Genomic DNA, 17,529 nt, shown 5'->3' on the forward strand with positions numbered 1-17,529 from the left:
TCTCACCGAGGACCAGGAGCTTGCGCGCGTGCGGTGTGTCCCCACTTTGCGTCCACGCGCTGGCGACAGAAGGGGGTGAAGAGAGAGGAATGTAAATGTTAGGAGGGGAAGGGGAAACGCTGCGAGGCAGGACAACGTCGGACCGTCCTGCGTGAACCCTGATGCTGGTGTGGAAAGTGTGTTGCTGCTCTCTCACCTCCTGATGCCACTGTCATTTTGAGAACCTGTCCCGGCTGCTTAGCGAAAACGTGCAAAACTCAACATGGAACTATTTTGCATCGAAAAGGAATCAGCTGTCATAGCGCAGCGAGACCCCAATATTTTTTGCGATAACAGAGTGTTGACGAGCCTGTTGACAGTAGAAGACAGATTTTTACCCCAGGGACCTTATTTTAAACGTGTGCAGAAGGATATTAAGCCCTATATGAGGCGAATAGTTGCTACTTGGATGTTGGAGGTTTGTTTCTTCTGATCACTTGTCTTTCCACACAGATATTTAGCAAATTAGTTAGCTAGTTATATAAGTAACTGCTTGAAATCAGGTATCAAAATGGTGCCCGAAAGAATGGCTAACACAGTATTAGAACCAGTTGTAGTGACTGTGCATCATTATTAGTGATGAAAGTTATCATGACAACAGTTTATAGTGGAGTCTAAATGCGTGCTTTTGTCACCCTGTATATAGACGAAGATATATGTAGTCAGAAAGGAGTATAGCAATCTAAAATTAATTATAAAATAAGCTAGCTACAGCTATATTTTAGAATTAACACTTTTCTTGTTCATGCCAGTATTGGATAAAGCAAAGCAATATCCTGCACACATAATTTAGAAATAGATCTAAATTTTAAAGCAGAATAAATGCTTTAAATAAAGTTCCTCTTTGACCCTACTCACCGGTGTTCAGTTAGCTAGCCAACCAAGCTAGCTCGTGATCAACTAGGTTAAGTTTATCAACTAGGCGAAGTGATTAATCCTTTACGTTTTTTCTTCAGTCAAATAGCTGTTGGGTAGAAAATAGTTTAAGCTTCATTTATATATAACGTATGCGTTTCATGAATTTCTAATGATTAAGATTTCTTTAGACCATTAGAGAATTTTGAGTTGCTAACTGCTGTAAACTATGGCAAACGTCCGATTTTTGTACCTGGTACAGTTAAAAAACGACATATTTTCATGTGACATTGTAATACATGCATATTTATATACATGTATAGGCTAGCTCAATGTGATACATTGTAATGAATTTTTTTGTTAAAGGCTTTTTTTTACTTGAAACACCAACGCCACTCTCTGTGTGGGCGTTTGCAGCTTGCGGTCTTATCCGACTAGAGAATTTGCTATTTCGAGGCGTAAATGAATGAATATTTAGCAATTTTTAGTTTTTTGCTCATTCAAGAAATTTTGAAATCACACACGAATTCTTGTATACTGTTTTCGTTTTTTTAGTAGGCAAGTTTGTAGAGACCTATAACCTTCTAAGGGGTGTATAAATTGATTATGCTGCCATAAATTCCTTTTTGACAGCCACGTTTCGTGTTCTATAGGTTTGTGAAGAAGAGAAGTGTGATCAAGGCGTTTTCCCATTGGCTGTGAACTACCTGGACAGATATCTTGCTGCAGTTCCCACAAAGAAGAGCTATTTGCAGCTTCTAGGGGCTGTGTGCCTGTTCCTGGCATCCAAGATGAAATCATGTCAGCCATTATCTGCAAAGAAACTTTGTCTTTACACAGACAACTCTATCACATCTCAAGAGTTGCTGGTAAGAGTTAACATTGAATCACAACATGCTAACAGTTTCTTTTCATTAACTTTAAAATGTTAGTGAATTTTCTCCAGAGTCACACCCCACTGTTTTCATTATTTTCCTGTTTTCACTTGGCATTCTCCATGAAACTGTTCCATTGTTACATGTTGGTCTTGAAGTTGGCCCTCCACACCATTTGACACAAAGTCCCTCTTCCATACAGTCTATTGACATATACAGTTGGCTCACACGGTCACCAAATACAGGCAAAGCATGAATATGTTTTTTTACTGTCAGCTGCTGCAGTTGCAAAGATACTGTAAGTGGGGTCCATTGCTGAAATTAAGATCTTTTGTAACTGTAGGTAAGGAGGGAAACAAACATGAATGTGGTTCATGCATGGGGGGATGCATTTGCCTGAATGCATGCATCTGAACAGTAAATTAACGAGAAACTGATAAGACATACCTCTCATGCAATGTCCTAGACATTTGTTGCTTCATGCATTCATGCGCTACCACTTGGATGAACATAGTTATTCATTTTGAAGGATTATTTTATATGAATTTAGCATATCTGCTTATCGGTTTATCAGTTCATCTGTGGGTGAGAATTGGCTGCTTCAAATCTTGTGTGTCAGGCACAGTTAATTAAATATGTCCTCAAATCAGAATGCTTTGATATATTTGTGTGTGTTGAAGTAATTAGGTTTGAATCAGATTTTCTACAGATGGGTTATATAAGTGGATCACTTATAAGTATCACACTAACTGGTGTCATCAGTGATGCTGCTCCCTTTTGTTCTGACACTACTAAAATGACAGTTCTCAAGGCCCAATGGCATATGAGCTCTTTAGATTAGATCTATTGGAAGATGGTTGAAGAGACTTGGTGTTCTGTCGTCTTTGTGATCTGCTTTCAAAGAGCATTCAGAAAATCTATCTTAGTTCAGATATTCAGAGGTGTTGCTGATACTTGTGGTGAAGCCAAGATGTTGCTCTTGAAAGCATCTTGGTCTTTTCTAGCTTTCATTGCTTTGGGCAACAGAGAATCCCCCAAAGCATAAAACAACAGTCTTGCTGAAAAAAATATTATCCTAGCTGAGTCTTTTAGTGATGCATCAGCCTCAGCAGTGTCAATAAGGCGCGTGTGGGCGCAGAGGAGTGGTGGAAAAATCAGAGATGATTATTCAGTTACCTCCTTCACTGAGCCCCATCTGCAAGGCCCTCTCCTCCACTCATAGCCAACTCATTACCAGCACCTCCTCTGTACAACTCCTTCGTTTTGGTTCAACAGAGGTGTTCATTCCTTAATGCGATGGAACTCACACATGACTCACAGGGTTGGCCACGGGGCTTTGGGGCTCTGAATTTCATCGCCCACGAGTGTGAGGTTATAGGCATTGTGACAGGAAACGATGAACGTCCTTGTAGTGAAAGGATAGAGTGACCGCCGGGGGTGATTGGTGCCATGAAGGGGCATTGGGGCTATACGCTAAATTTCTGGCGCGAGTTTTATGTGTCGGGGAGAATAGAGAAGTGTCACGTTGAACGTTTTGAATGTTTAATTGCAACAAGATATCTTCCTGGCATAATCTTCCTGGTAGCAACATCCTCATGCTGTGAAGCCAACACTCCCACAAACAGCTTATAGAAGTATTCCTATATTTTGTTCTCCAAATTCAAGTTGATTTAAACACATTTTAGCTTTAGGTTCACCCTCAAAAGCTCAGGATGGTCACACACCAAAATGAAGATGTATAACTATTATGCAAACTCATGTTGACAACAGCAGTTGGTGGAAATATTTAGCAACAAAAAGGAAGGAAATCTGAAGTCTCATGTAACTTGGTGAACAAGGTTTGATGGCCTTCAGATCTTTTTGGTGCTGTGTTTATAATTACAGACTTAATTACAGAGCCGGCCTCTGGTTCTCTTCTCTTTGTGTTATCATATAGCTCTGCAAATCCAGCTCCACATCAGGGTACTGCACAGTAGCTGGTAATGGTGGCTAGAACCTTGACTGTCCTGTGCACATTTTGGTCCCACAAGGGTGTGTTCTTCCACACTGGATGATAAATTCTAAAAGTAAATAGCAAAGAAGCTGTCAATTGTGCGCCAAGCATTGACAGGCCTCCATGTCGCAGTCACTTCAAAGACAGGGTTTGACTCCACTTGGCTCATTGTCACCCATTGCCATTCACTCGTGATTGTGTTACTTGTGCCTTCAGACCGATGCAGTGACAGCAGTAGAGACTTAAAGCAAAACTGTTTCCCTACTCTCTTGGTGGGTTAAGTGTAAAAGAGACATTTAGACATTTGGTTCCACCGGGAATCTCTTTTCTCATGTGTCTTGCCACCTTAAACCCTGCTTTGAAAACACAGCAGAGAGACCCTGGCGAAGATGCACATGTCCCCTAGAATTCAGACCCTGTGTTTGGTAGGCGTGAGAACCAGGGCAACATTGAACAGTGCCTGGGATCTGAGTGTCCTTGCCTGTGGTCACTGGCAGTTCTTCACTTTGGTCCTTCAGTGTGGAGAGAAAGGGGAAGCTGCCGGTGTGGCCTGCTCGATTCGCCAGCCTCGTTTCCTCCCAGCGCAGAGAACATCTCTGCTTTCTCAGAAACCAGCCTGCAACCAGCAGCAGCACAGGAAGGAAGTGAAAACGCTTTCATGGGGTGTCGGGGCGGGGGTGCAGATTTGGTAGGTCAGGATTAAAACAGGGCAATGTGCAAAGCTTGATGGCATGGTGGCAGTTTCATTACCGACAGTTGTTGGATGGCCATTGCACTGCCTCAGGAGAAGCTCCACCTCTTTGGTGGGAGAGGTGCACTGTGGGTAACAATCTCACTCCCACTGCCTGTCTCACTCCCATCTATGTCTTTGCCCTCTCTGTGTTTTTCCTCGCTCTCTCCATCTCTTTCCACACAGGAGTGGGAGCTGGTGGTGCTGGGAAAGTTGAAGTGGAACATGGCAGCTGTCACCCCTCATGACTTCATCGAGCACATCTTATGCAAGCTCCCCTTACCTGAGGACAGGGTGTTGTTGATTCGTAAACACGCACAAACGTTCATCGTCCTTTGTGCAACTGGTACGTGAGTGCAGTCATTTTTGAAGCCATCTGCCACTGACCTTCCATTGATGGAGGATTACAAATCATACCTGTAATCCAAGATTTCACTCAGCCTTCTTTTACTGTCCTGTATGCATGTTTCATGGTGAAGATGGTGAAGATCACAATGTCGGTAGCTACACTGTAGTTTGAGATAATGCATTACAGTTTTCTTCTAGAGTATTCTTATAGAGTGTTATTGTGAAATCTAGGAAATGAGGTTTTTCCTTAATCTGGGTACACAAAACTTTACATTGCGAAGGTTCCCAGTGTGCATGCAGTGTCTTTGAGACCAGTGGGAAAGACTCAGCAGACTCGTGTGGTCTCTGCGGGCCTCGTCTTATTTCTGTTTTGCGAGATTATTTTCCTCTTCTGGGCGTGTTCTCGAAAGCCCACGTGTGTGCGCAGGGCCCACGAGCCGCGAGGTGGCCACAGCAAAGAGCCCGCTGGAGTCTGGGCGCAAGCGCGAGCGCTCAGACTTTTTCTCCCTCTTGTTGGGAGATGGCGTTCTCATGGCCCACAAGGCGGCCCCCGCAGCGCAGCTGGCCCATGTGTATGTCAGCCCATCCGCCGCGTCCTCCGCTGCCTCTTGAAAAAGGAAGCCCCACCGTCCCAGAGAGGGGAACCGCTGAATAATTCCGGGGCGGAGCCGTTTCCTCTGCCGGCCACAGGCGAACCTTTGCAGGGACAGAGCTTGCGAGATCCACTACCTGGATTTCACACTTTGCTTACTGCATCTTTCATGAAACACATGCAGGTAAGATGAGGGGAACAGAACTGGATTAAGAGGGGACGGCTGCGTCATCAGGTATGCTGACAGCAAGGACTGGGACTATGAGTTAGGATTTAGATCCTATGGTGCAGTTTGCAGAGTGTGTCCTTTAAGTGTTCCCGTCTGGATCTGGCCGAGGCCTACAACAGGCTGAGGGGAGTAGTTCCTGGAAATTCCGAAGCCTTCCAAGAACACAAGAGGGTGGAGGAGGTGGTGGAGGAAGGAGGACCAAGAACACAAGAGGGTGGAGGAGGTGGTGGAGGAAGGAGGACCAAGAACACAAGAGGGTGGAGGAGGTGGTGGAGGAAGGAGGACCAAGAACACAAGAGGGTGGAGGAGGTGGTGGAGGAAGGAGGACCAAGAACACAAGAGGGTGGAGGAGGTGGTGGAGGAAGGAGGACCAAGGCTCGGCTCTGTTTTTCTAATCACAGCTGTGGCTCAAGCTAAATTAAAGCACCGATGTCGGAACGCGGAACTCCCACCCCAAGTCAGGTTGAAGTTCTCAGCACTTGGGCTGAATTCACTCCAGATGTGAGAAACACTCCAAGAAAGGGGGAAAAAAGGAGAAGTCCAGCTCTCCTTAAGATCTGTCCCTCCTCTCCTCCCTCATACGGCTCGCTGTTAGCCCAGGCTGCCTGCAGGGGGGGCCGTCACTACTACACAGGTTAGGGATGTTCTCACGGCCTCTCCCCTGAGCTCCCCTGACGTTCTTCTCGGTTCTCCCACGTGCAGATCACAGTTTCGCCATGTTCCCCCCCTCGATGGTCGCCACGGGGAGCGTCTGCGCAGCTGCATGCGGACTCCAGCTGGACCAGGTGGAGGGTGACGTCTGCAGGCTGACGGAGCTGCTGGCCAAGATCACCCACATCGAAGTGGTGAGTGCGTCACACCATCCACGCCAGCATCTGCACTGCTGCACCACGCAGGTTACATCTATCCTACGAAACACAGTCCAGGATTACACTTCTTTAATCTGTGCCATATAACAGGAAGTGGCCAAGCAGGTTGTTCAGTCCAGAAAATGTACATTCTAGAGCACCAGACTTGGCATGTCCGTTTGCTGGATCTGAGACCTTTCTGATAGTACTATCCAAACAATTGCCAGGCTAGTTCTTAGTGTTGTCACTCCAAAAACAAAAGCCTAATGTTGGGATCACTGTGAAAAATCAGCCCTGGTGTTTATGTGCAGGGAGAATGTTGGTTTTTCCACTAGTTATATACTGAACCTATTTATATTCCATGAAGAGAGTCTGTATGGTTTGGCTGTGGTTGCAGTCAGCAGCTATAAAGTGTTTGTGGGGGGGGGGGGGGGGTGATGGATGCTGTGTATGGGACGATGTCCAATGTTGACTGTGTGTCTGTTGTTGCTTGTTTGTATGGGCTGTGTGTGTGTGTGTGTGTGTGTGTGTGTGTGTGTGTACATGATTGAAGAATGTGTGCTGTGAGTCACATTCTTGTGGCAAGACAATGGCTTCTCCTTCTCCTGACTATGGCTTAAATCTCACCACTTCTCATCCAGAACACACACACATGCACACAAGAATGTTAAGATGCATAACTAGCCAAGGGGGAAAGTAGACACACAAGTACACACACACACACACACACACACACACACACACACACACACACACACACACACACACACACACACACACTCCCAGTCCACAACTTTTCCATGTTGTATTCCCTTAAAAAGAAATGAGAATGTTTTCCGTCTTTAGCTTTGGAAAGAATGACCATATAGCCGAAGGGCCAGTCCTGACCAGTGTCGCCACTGACAACCAGGAGCCAATGACCTGCTGAAGCCTTCCATCACAGCTGTTGATTTGGGGGAGTTCCTCAGAAACTGGACTATGACACATGACACAGCCTTTAAAAAAGCACACTGTGGTCAGAAGGAGAGAGAAACAGAGAGAAAGAGAGGGGGGAGGGAGTTGCACAAGGAGCCCCTCTACAGATTGTTTCTGCAGACCTCCCACACAGACGGGAATAAGACAGCAGGGCTTCTGGTTAAGTGTGTTACTTGATATGAGTCCTGTCAGTAGTCATTTCAGACATTTTCTATTTCTTCTTAAAGAACACTGTGTGTGTGCGTGTGTGTGTGTGTGTGTGTGTGTGTGTGTGTGTGTGTGTGTGTGTGTGTGTGTGTGTGTGTGTGTGTGTGTGTGTGTGTGTGTGTGTGTGTGTGTGTGTGTGCCACGTGCAGCTGTTCATATGTATCTTAAAGTTTCATTCACACTCTTTCTCTCTCTCTCTCTGTCTTGCTATGCTTTTGTTTCAGGACTGCCTGAAGTCATGTCAGGAGAAGATCGAGCAGTTGCTGGCCACAAGCCTCAGAGAAAGTCAGCAGCACAAACTTAAAGAGGGTGGAGCCACCTGCAAGGAGGCGGAGTCTCAGAGCCAGTCATGCACACCTACAGATGTGCGTGACATCAACTTATGATGTTACTTTCACTCCATCCCTGCCACAATTTCTCAATCTGTAAATGCAAGCTGAAATTTTTCGATTTATATTTTTATTATATTATATAACTTGTGAAAAGATACAGAACAACAAACCATTTTATATATATATATATATATATATATATATATATATATATATATATATATATATATATATATATATATACATACATACACACACACACACACACACACACACACACACACACATACACACAATGCACAGCTGAAATTTCAGTAAACCATTTAAAAGAAGCCAAACGCCATGCCTCAGACTCATGTGTTAACATAGCTGAATCTTGAAATTCGACTAAATGTAATGAAATATATCTATATGGACATATATAATCTATATACAACATATAGCAAGAACAGAACCGTGTGCTAATATTATTATTATTATTATTATTATTATTATTATTCAAGCACACGTTGATATGAAGTGTAATACTACACTCCTCTGTCACCGTGGTGGTCACTATTGGGCTTTGTAAAGTTTTGAGGATGAACGCCGGTCGCATTTCGGCGAGCAGTAAAGTAGCCTGTGTGTTCCTTACAAGGCTGTGAGTGGTGGTGGCAGCCTGCTCGCCCCAGCCTGGCCCCTAGAGGGCAGCCATGCCCTGAAAGGCTCTGTGAACGCAGGACCCTCCTGCGGAGCTGGCCAGTTCACAGCAGCCTCCGATGGTCCGCTCGGGCTTTTACGTTGCTCAAGAGAATAGTGTGTGTGTGTGTGTGTGTGTGTGTGTGTGTGTGTATGTGCGTGTGTGTGTGTGAGGGAGAGAGAGACTATTCCATGCAAAAGAGTAGTGCCTTTGTACAGCTGGGCTGAATGTTGTTCAGGCACTTTTGCTGTCATAAGGTGGATTTCCGTTGACATTTGATTGGATGGGGAGTGTTGGTTGTCTGTTACTCTGGGTGTTGTGTAGGTGGGATGGAAAGACCCAGCAGGTCTAGCTGTGGGTCAGAGCAGATGGGAGAACCCAGATAGGAGACTGGAGACGGTCCGGCATGTAGCGAGTGCTTCTGTAAAGTCGAGAGAAAGAGGTCAAGAAGTTGAAGAGAGGGTGTGGGATTGTGACATGAAATGAAAAAAACCTACAGAATGTAGTCATCTTGAAGGTGAGAGAGACTTGTGTGTGTCTAATATATTAAGTAAGCAGACGTCAGAACCATAGTAGCTAACCTATGGTCTGCATGTATCGTCAGGGGGCTTCCACCTCCACCCATCCTTTAATTATTGATTAATTATCTGGGTAAGTGCAGGCAGCGTCAGCAGGAGAACTGAAAGCCCTCAGGACACAAGCCTGAGTCCTGTAGAGTTCTGGATGTGCTGGACTAAATACTTGGTGAAAAGAATAATGGATTCCTCATAGCAAAGTCCAAATGCGAATGCACTTTTGAAACCTGTTTCCCATTTATACATGACTATTGTGCTGTTCCAGAGGAGGATTAAAGGTTATTTTTTCTAGTCAATTATCTAGTTAATTTTATCCTTTTTAAGTTATTTTAAGTCTGGGGCTGGTCTCCTGTTATATTAGTTTTACTTGTAGGTTTTCTTGCTAAGTGTCAACCAAAGAAGCAAAAGTTGGCTGGTAGTGTTTACTCAATAATAGAGATTGAAAAACTGTTCTGAACATTTTTGGGGGCAAAGATACGCAAGTTTAGTTATTAGTTTGTGTTTTTGTTTTAGTTGTGTTGTCATATCATTTTATTGTCAGCATTTTGACATTATAGACTTGAAATTTATATGTTTTGCTTCACATCACAAACAAACGTAATAAGCGGTGTGTTCGTCTCTTCATCTGGAATGCGGTAACTGATTTAGCAAAAGCGGACTGTGGTTAGTTAACCCTGTCAGCACAGCACACACACACCCTTGAGTTCTCTGTGCAGATCCTAACAATGAAAGCAGAAAGAAATATTAAAATGTATCTAATTTTTACATTACAGCATCTATAACTTATGCCAGCAACATGTCCTAAGCCTTCATCGATGCAAAGACTCAGACTTATCCACCGTCCCATATGAAAATGGAATATACTGCATTATGTTGTTGATGTAATCCAAGATATAAAAAAAATCAATATATTGCATTGTGTATGGGCTAGCGTATAATTTTTTCATTACCATATAGAATTTACAGCAACTTATCTTCTGTTATAACTGTATGATCTGTTATTTGTATGCTGCTAAAAGATGGAAAACGTGCTAATCTTTGTCTAGTCTTACACAGATAGTGTTGTCAACCTTCCACTTTACATGTGCTGCTACATCTGAATTATTTTGTATCCCCGTTTCCTTTTCTTGGCTTCTATTTGTTTAAAAAGTGAAAAATGTAGTTGTGACAGGGTGGTTGATGTGTGTTTGTGAATCTATTACTCTGTTATACATGTCCTCTGTATGCCTTTGTTTTCTTTCCAGCTGGTGCTGTTGTTTTATCACCAGGTGATTTATTTTATTTCATTTTTTACTTTTTTTGCTACAGATCTGTAGCGCAAACATGGATGCATCTCCTGTTTTAGTACTTCACCTCTTACATTTGTCAGGGAACTTAGGCAGACAGCTCGGAGAACTAGGAAGGGACGGGCAGATGGTTCTGCCGTCCTGCTGATTGGCAGGTGTCATTGGTTTGTCTTACACCTACCGGAGGGCCTTCCATTACTCACCACACCTCTAACAGTAAGGGCTGTCCACATTCAGGTCATACTTGGTGCCAAATGTGAGACACCAGGGAAATATATTACAAAAAAGCAAAAATACATATATATATATATTAATGTTTTCTTTTTAAAACCTATTTTCAGTCTGGTTTGTACCTCAATAATGTCTATTCCACATTTTCTTTGATAAATAAACTAATGCAAAACATTGTGGCATGTCAGTTTGTTATTTCAAAAACCTTGAGATACCCATTCACTTACGATGTAATGCTGACATCTAGTGGCAATTCTAGAGTATTATGCATTATGTTGTTCTTCCGTGCACCCACGGGAGGGCAGCGCACAATATCAAAAAGCGTAAACGCATGGATAATAAGCACGACCGCCACTTTACTATGTTATGACGTAGTTCTGGTTACATTGAATATCCTGATGTAATTCGGACGTTTGACCACAAGATGGCAGATGTCTCAGAAGAACGGGAATGCTTTCCGTTAGACGTCATTTAGCTGCGGCGCTGTTACATGAACCAGGAAGAGAAGTTATTTAAATTCTTTATCTAGAGCAGTTTTATTATGCTTACATTTGGCTTAACCGTCGTTCGACAGTAAGTGGATGCTTCATCATCCATTGCCAGAGATTATTTCTGAATTTCAGATCTCACACTATTGTCCCTGTTCGGAGAGGACAATCACATAGTGATCATCCGCGTGGACACCTTAGCCTGTTAGACCTTGACGGTAGCCTGTAACCCATTTAGCGGTCTGTATAATAATGTAATGTATTTAGGAATTTACAAACAAATATCAGTGCTTAATAACGAAGATAATAAGTTCTTGTATTTGACTAGTGAAAGCTTTGGAAATGCCCTCTTTTCTCCCTTAGTGGTGAAACACAATACAACAAGGATAAACTGCTACAAGGTATAAACAAAGACTTCAGGAATGTCTTCTTATAACATCTACCAGCATGCAGGTGAGTGAGTGAGCGTGTGTGTGTGCGTGTGCGTGTGTGTGTAGGTCAGGGTGTGGACACTCCGCTGTCAGAGGTGGGACTGCGTCAGGCAGAGGCAGCCGGACATTACCTCCGAGACCTTCATTTCAGCAATGTTTTCGTCAGCAATTTGCAGAGAGCAACAAAGGTATGTCTGCATGTGTGTAACTTTGATGGGAGGCTGCATAGACTGGGACAACACTGACGGTGACCCTGAAGAGCCCCCCCCCCCCCCATAAGACTGATGAAAATGATATGAAAATCTTTGGTCAGAACTTCCAGGTTTGCTCAACTGATGCAGGTCTGTTTTCATGCGTGTCTCCTTTTTCAGACGGCCGAGATCATTCTGAGGAGCAATCTGCACTCCTCTAGCGTTGAGATGGTGTTGGATCCTTTACTCAGAGAGAGGGTGAGCCGCCGACCCCTTCGCAGTCCTTGACCCACGCAGGAAGGCTCAAGTCATGTTCCGATCGCCTCAGGTCAGCTGTTGCGAGGTGACCTGTTTGGATTTTGCCTTTTCAACCCTTAAATAGGAACTGAAACTGAACCCAAACCAAAATCAAATCAACCTCGAGACGATCGATTCGAAGCACTGCCTGGTTCTCGTTATCTCACACTCTTTATCCCAGTTGTTGCACACACTCGACCCTGCTTGTGACTTTATTTACCCCCTCACCCTACGTCAGCCCATTTAATCTGGCTCTGGAGGCGCCATCCGCAAAGCCACTGTTCTGGTTCTCACTGCGCGCTGTCTTGGTAGGGCTTCGGGGTGGCCGAGGGCCGGTCCAAAGAGGACCTGAAGAATATGGCCAACGCAGTGGGCCAATCCTGCAGGGACTTCACACCACCAGGGGGCGAGACACTCGAGCAGGTACAGTTAATGTGCTCTCTGAGCTAATTCGAGTTCAGCGAAAGCTGCTGTTTAGAAGAAATGAGAAGTAACCCTGCTTTATACGGTCCTGCTGAGGACCAGATTAGGAGAAATGCTTTATTAAAAAGGACCTATTTTTGCTAAAAGGTTATTGGTTACTAACATTAAAGAAAGTTACGCATAGTTATGTATGTGTAATATCAATGTGACTTTTGGTATCCTGACAAATGTGTGTGTGTATCTATCTCTGTGTGTGTGTGTACATGCATGTGTGTCTGTGAGTTCAGGTGAAGTCACGCTTCCGGAAGTTTCTGAAGACCATGTTCCAGCGCATGTTGGACGACCACGGCTCTGATGGTCCAAGCGCGAGTCTCGGTCACGGCCTGAGCTGTAACGGACCACCTCCACCCGTGGCTGCAGGCGAGGCCAGTGAAGGAGTCACCGACCTACCCGCCCACGCACTGGTGGTGAGCCACGGTGCTTTTATCCGAGTAGCGGTGCGCCACCTGGTGGACGAACTGAACTGCAGCCTGCCTGTGGGGCTGAAACCGAACCAGGTGTACTCGGCGTGCCCCAACACGGGTATCTGCAGGTTCATCATTGCCCTGCGCGTGGACGAGAGTGTCCCACGGCCTGTGATTGTCCATTGCATCTTTGTCAACAGGAAAGATCACCTGGCCAGCATCACAGACTCACATTAGAGGCTCGGAACAGCTCTAAGCTCCATGAAATTAAGAACAGCAGCAATCAAGGATTTCCCCCTTGTTTCAGACTCTGTGTACAACTTCTCCAACTGATCACAGTTTATGCCCTTCAACAGTGTTTTCTATTATGCATGGCCATACAAGGAGAAACGCACTCTGTCTCGCTGTATGTGCATTTGTATTAGTCACGATGCTGCAGTCCAAAGTGTCTGTGAACAATTTTAGATTTAGAATTAGACAGTTTTCTAGTGCAACTCTGTTGAATTACCTCACCTGCATGATTGTGGATAATGTCACGCTTTAGTGTGACAGGGCGCACTTTATATACATTTCTTACGTCCTTCCTGAGAAACGCTTGACGTTTTTAAATATCTCGTTCCATATGGAATAAAGAGTGAAACACTTGAATAAAGAGAGTGAAGAACACTTGAAAGCACATAAGTAGTTTCTGGATGTATTTTTGTAATTTTGAGAACAAATGTGCAGTAAGGGTTGAAAACATGCCTCACTGCCTGGAGAGGGATGGGAGATTTGCAGTGCATGGTCACTTCCAACACCTTTGGACACTTTTAGTTTTTTTGTTAGGCTTTTGCTTTGAAAATGGGCCACGCCACATGTAGCTGTATCTTCTTAGTGTTCACATTCTTCATTTCACATCAATTTCACAGGTGTGATGAAGTAGTTTGCTGCTCTGTGCTGTCCACCAGATGGCACCACCGGACTGAGGCCATATACAGACCAAACATGATGAGGGATATTAGAGAGAGAGTACACGTACCCACTTCCACCTACGCACTGGCCACAGACAATCACGGCCTGGGGCCCCTTCATTTAGTCCCGGCCGTCCTGTGCTGGAAGCGTCCTGCTCTGCTCTGGCCTGTCATTTGTCCACCGACGTGTAGGCGACGGTCTGGTCTGGTTTGGTTTGTCACGCGCAGGGAGCTCGGACAGCGGAACACCACAACCGTGGCCTCGCATTCCTCCTCTCTCATGGAACCGCCCACCTCCCAGCACCCGAAATACGCCTCCTCCTAACAGTGCAGGGCGACCTCGGACGGTTGGTGCCGGAATCACCCGTCTCACTCAGGTGTCCCTGAAGCCACCTGGCACGGGGCTACCATCAGGTGGGCCCATGCGCGGCAGGTCCGGCTGCTGGGTTCTGCAGGATCACGTGCCTACATTGTCGGTGATGTTTGCATCTCTAATTACATAGCGTGGCCCTGGGGCGTTGTTCTGCTCCTTTGGACAGGAAAGGCTGTTGGTGAGTGTCCAGCTCCCAGTAAAAACATGACGGCGGACGCACAACCACGCTGCGCTGCAGACACCCAAACAAAGTCATGTGACCAGAACGTCTGGGGCTGCGAGTGTGGCTTCCTTGGCACTGTTTAAGTGCTGCTCCGTCTTTGAAGAACATGGCGCGAGCAAGGTGCCCACATAATGCAAACAAAATAACCATCTAGAGCTTCCATGCATGGCCCGTGAGCGTCGGAATCAGCTGCTCGCAAAGTACCAGAATGATCGAGACGTGGAAGCCGTTGCTTTGGTTTTTTTAACATGTTCCTACTCTTGCATCAGGAAAGGGCGATCATGCAGGTTTAAATAACCACTGGTAATACAAGAATTTCATAGTATCATCAACAGTAGATCAACAGAAGCTGAAACAGCAGAAGCCACAAAGCCTTTATATGTGTGTCACGCGCATGAGCTGAGATTGCTTGTGCCTGTCACGCTCCACATCCCTTTTGCCTCGTTACAGGTCGACGACCTTTCATCCACGCTCTGCAGAGGGATTCTGTAGCGCGTGTGCCGGGCCAGAGAACACGCCCTTCTGCCCTCGCCCTTCTGCCCTCGCCCTTCTGCCCTTCTGCCCTTGCCCTAACTTCCCCCTGACAGCAGCTTTTCTGCACGCACATGCTGGCCCTCATTACCGGGACAGCAAATATTCCCCTGGATACAGTTGCTCAGGAACAGGCCGGTTCAGTCATTTCAGGTACCTGCACGTTTAATGAAAAAGGGAAATATTGTGCTTTTATTGTACTTTACTTCTATATTGTGTTCATGTTTACATTTAGATTAAAGAAATGTCTTTTAAAGTCTCACCTCATTTTGCTTTTGATAACTGCACAGTAAAACAAGCTTATCATTTCATTGTGGTCTATTTAGCAGCAGCTGTGTGTGTGTGTGTGTGTGTGTGTGTGTGTGTGTGTGTGAGCGCCCGTGTGCCCGTGTTCATTGGAGTGTAATGTGATGACTCTGCTGAATGGAATGCCCATCGTCTCTGGAGCTTGAAGGGGTCGATACCGTCCTCTTAGAACAGACATTAATCACCTACTGTCTTCTAGTCTGTATTCAAGTCGCATACGGCCAAAACAACCCTGAACAACTTATTATAGGCTAGGACCAAAGCAGTGTGGCTGATTTATGAGTGTGCTCTTCACATAAACACAATCCATTTTATAAGGTAATGGTGAAGTTTAATGGAAGAGCTGTTTGAACACACTATAATGAGGACATTTACAGTAGGGCAGTTATGGCCATGGATATATATTAATTGTACATCAGTTTAGGAACTGTTGCCTGCTCATTCTGTTGTTTTCCCCCCAAGGACCATATATACAGTATCAGTCTAACTTACTGATACTCGTCAAGTATATGCTGTAACCATTTTAGCAAACAGCTGACAGGAATCTCGAGAATCCGATATACCCATTTCAGTTGACAGGGTATTAGTTAACTTTGGACTGATTTCAAACCAACATGATGTCCTGCAACTCTTGTGGTACAGAGACTATATATATACAGTTACTTTCTCTCCACTGTGGCTTTCTAATGATGCCCAATCAGTCTGCACCTCTACCTCCGAGAGGTTTAATTAGTGGTTGACTGATTTGCACTTCCCTTTTCTTCTATATAAGGACAGGCCCGGCAGTCTGGATCGGTCTTTCGGATATCCGGACGCGAGGGCAGAGTAGCATCCTGCTGGTGTCCTGGGCTCAGAAAAGGCCCCTGGACTCTGGCTTCCTCCTGGTGCGAGGAGGCTCTCACCACAATGCCTGCCAGCTCCGACCTCTGTGGGCGGCGAGGGGGCATTGCGTTTTTATTTTTTCCGGAGTTCACCAACCCCGCAATTCTACATAAATGTACACTTCCCGAGCTGCGTAGTCTCTGGGACTGATGCACTAATTGCTGGGGAGGGTGAGTTCGGGGATGGGCTAGAGGTCCAGCTTGTTCATGAAGCTCCTTTGACCCATTTCGGCCGGTTTGTTTGGGTGGCGCCCGCACAGGGGCTGGGTCCAGGAACAGGAACACCACAGCACTGTGGGAAGTGGTGAAGACACTCTGTTCCTGACTGAGATTCTTTGGGGAGGTTTGTTAAACAGGAGACATTTGCTTGAAAACTAGCACAATGGCACATGGGACCTGTCCTGCAGACTCATGCTGCACATGTTTTTCTCTTTGTTTCTCCTGTGCTCACTCATGAAGGGCTTGGTGATCCTCAGAGGGGCTGGAGCTGCTTGAGGTATCGCAGAGGAGAAGTAATCAGAGCGGGCTTAGACATTCCCACGGCTTAGACTGAAAACCCCTGGTCTTGTATGACAGTCAGGGACAGTTGGGGCTCAAAATATTAGAAGAGCAGCAATGGGAAGATTAGGAAGAAGTAACTTTAATGTAGCAAAAGTGTCTCCTCGAGATATCAGATATGAAGGCAGTAGGAGCGAAGCTACATGAGCAGGAAAGGCCTTTGGTCCCTGAATGTGACGCGCATGACAGTGTCTTTGCAAATTCTTCAGATTGTGAGGCTCTTCCTCACTGTGCCAGACTGGGACCCTTCAGGCTGCCACAGGCTCCCGGCCAGTGCAGAAGTCGAACGAAGATGTGAGGTTGCTGGCAGCGTCTCGGTGTGGTGTCACTATGTGCTGTACGGTTACGGCTGCTGACAGACACGGGTGGGGTGGGGGGTGGGGGTGTTGTGTACAAGCACCATGCCCCAGCACACTTCAAAATAGCCACATTGTTTTCTACGCTTCAGACTGTGGGCTGAAGGGTATAAAGTGTGTGCGTGTGTGTGTGCGTGTGCGTGCGTGCGTGTGTGTGTGCATACCGTTGGGCTTTCTTGGCAGGAGGGCTTCACTCATTAGCTTTCATTTTTGTAACTGGGGTTCAGTCCTTGATGTTATGGCTTTGGAGGTCCCTGCTGAAA

The 17,529-nt window shown here is 45.5% G+C and overlaps 2 protein-coding genes and 1 long non-coding RNA gene across 3 annotated transcripts in view; 2 read left to right on the top strand and 1 right to left on the bottom strand.

Annotated features, from left to right (window-relative positions):
• On the top strand, positions 1–10,971 carry ccnd2b (cyclin D2, b). Its single transcript, XM_077006360.1, has 5 exons — positions 1–457; positions 1,548–1,763; positions 4,679–4,838; positions 6,364–6,506; positions 7,916–10,971. The coding sequence occupies exons 1-5, from the start codon at positions 263–265 to the stop codon at positions 8,075–8,077; spliced, it is 876 nt and encodes a 291-aa protein (XP_076862475.1). The 5' UTR covers positions 1–262; the 3' UTR covers positions 8,078–10,971.
• LOC143514774 (uncharacterized) overlaps positions 9,863–17,529 on the bottom strand; it is a 13,176-nt gene continuing 5,509 nt past the window's right edge. The window contains exon 3 of the long non-coding RNA XR_013130952.1: positions 9,863–17,523. This is a non-coding gene — a long non-coding RNA (uncharacterized LOC143514774). The remainder of the gene's footprint in view (positions 17,524–17,529) is intronic.
• tigarb (TP53 induced glycolysis regulatory phosphatase b) lies at positions 11,215–13,738 on the top strand. Its single transcript, XM_077006361.1, has 6 exons — positions 11,215–11,367; positions 11,646–11,683; positions 11,780–11,901; positions 12,085–12,162; positions 12,514–12,624; positions 12,912–13,738. Exons 1-6 carry the CDS (start codon positions 11,336–11,338, stop codon positions 13,323–13,325), a joined length of 795 nt encoding a protein of 264 aa, XP_076862476.1. The 5' UTR covers positions 11,215–11,335; the 3' UTR covers positions 13,326–13,738.

The sequence above is a fragment of the Brachyhypopomus gauderio genome, chromosome 5 (assembly GCF_052324685.1).
Source record: "Brachyhypopomus gauderio isolate BG-103 chromosome 5, BGAUD_0.2, whole genome shotgun sequence".
Classification (NCBI taxonomy): Eukaryota; Metazoa; Chordata; class Actinopteri; order Gymnotiformes; family Hypopomidae; genus Brachyhypopomus; species Brachyhypopomus gauderio.

Coding starts and splice junctions, on each gene's coding strand:
- ccnd2b (XM_077006360.1), top strand. CDS start 263: ATGGAACTATTTTGCATCGAAAAGGAATCAGCTGTCATAGCGCAGCGA. Junction 458..1,547: donor TTGCTACTTGGATGTTGGAG/GTTTGTTTCTTC, acceptor CGTGTTCTATAG/GTTTGTGAAGAAGAGAAGTG. Junction 4,839..6,363: donor CATCGTCCTTTGTGCAACTG/GTACGTGAGTGC, acceptor TCCCACGTGCAG/ATCACAGTTTCGCCATGTTC.
- tigarb (XM_077006361.1), top strand. CDS start 11,336: ATGCTTACATTTGGCTTAACCGTCGTTCGACA. Junction 11,902..12,084: donor ATTTGCAGAGAGCAACAAAG/GTATGTCTGCAT, acceptor CTCCTTTTTCAG/ACGGCCGAGATCATTCTGAG. Junction 12,625..12,911: donor GGGGCGAGACACTCGAGCAG/GTACAGTTAATG, acceptor CTGTGAGTTCAG/GTGAAGTCACGCTTCCGGAA.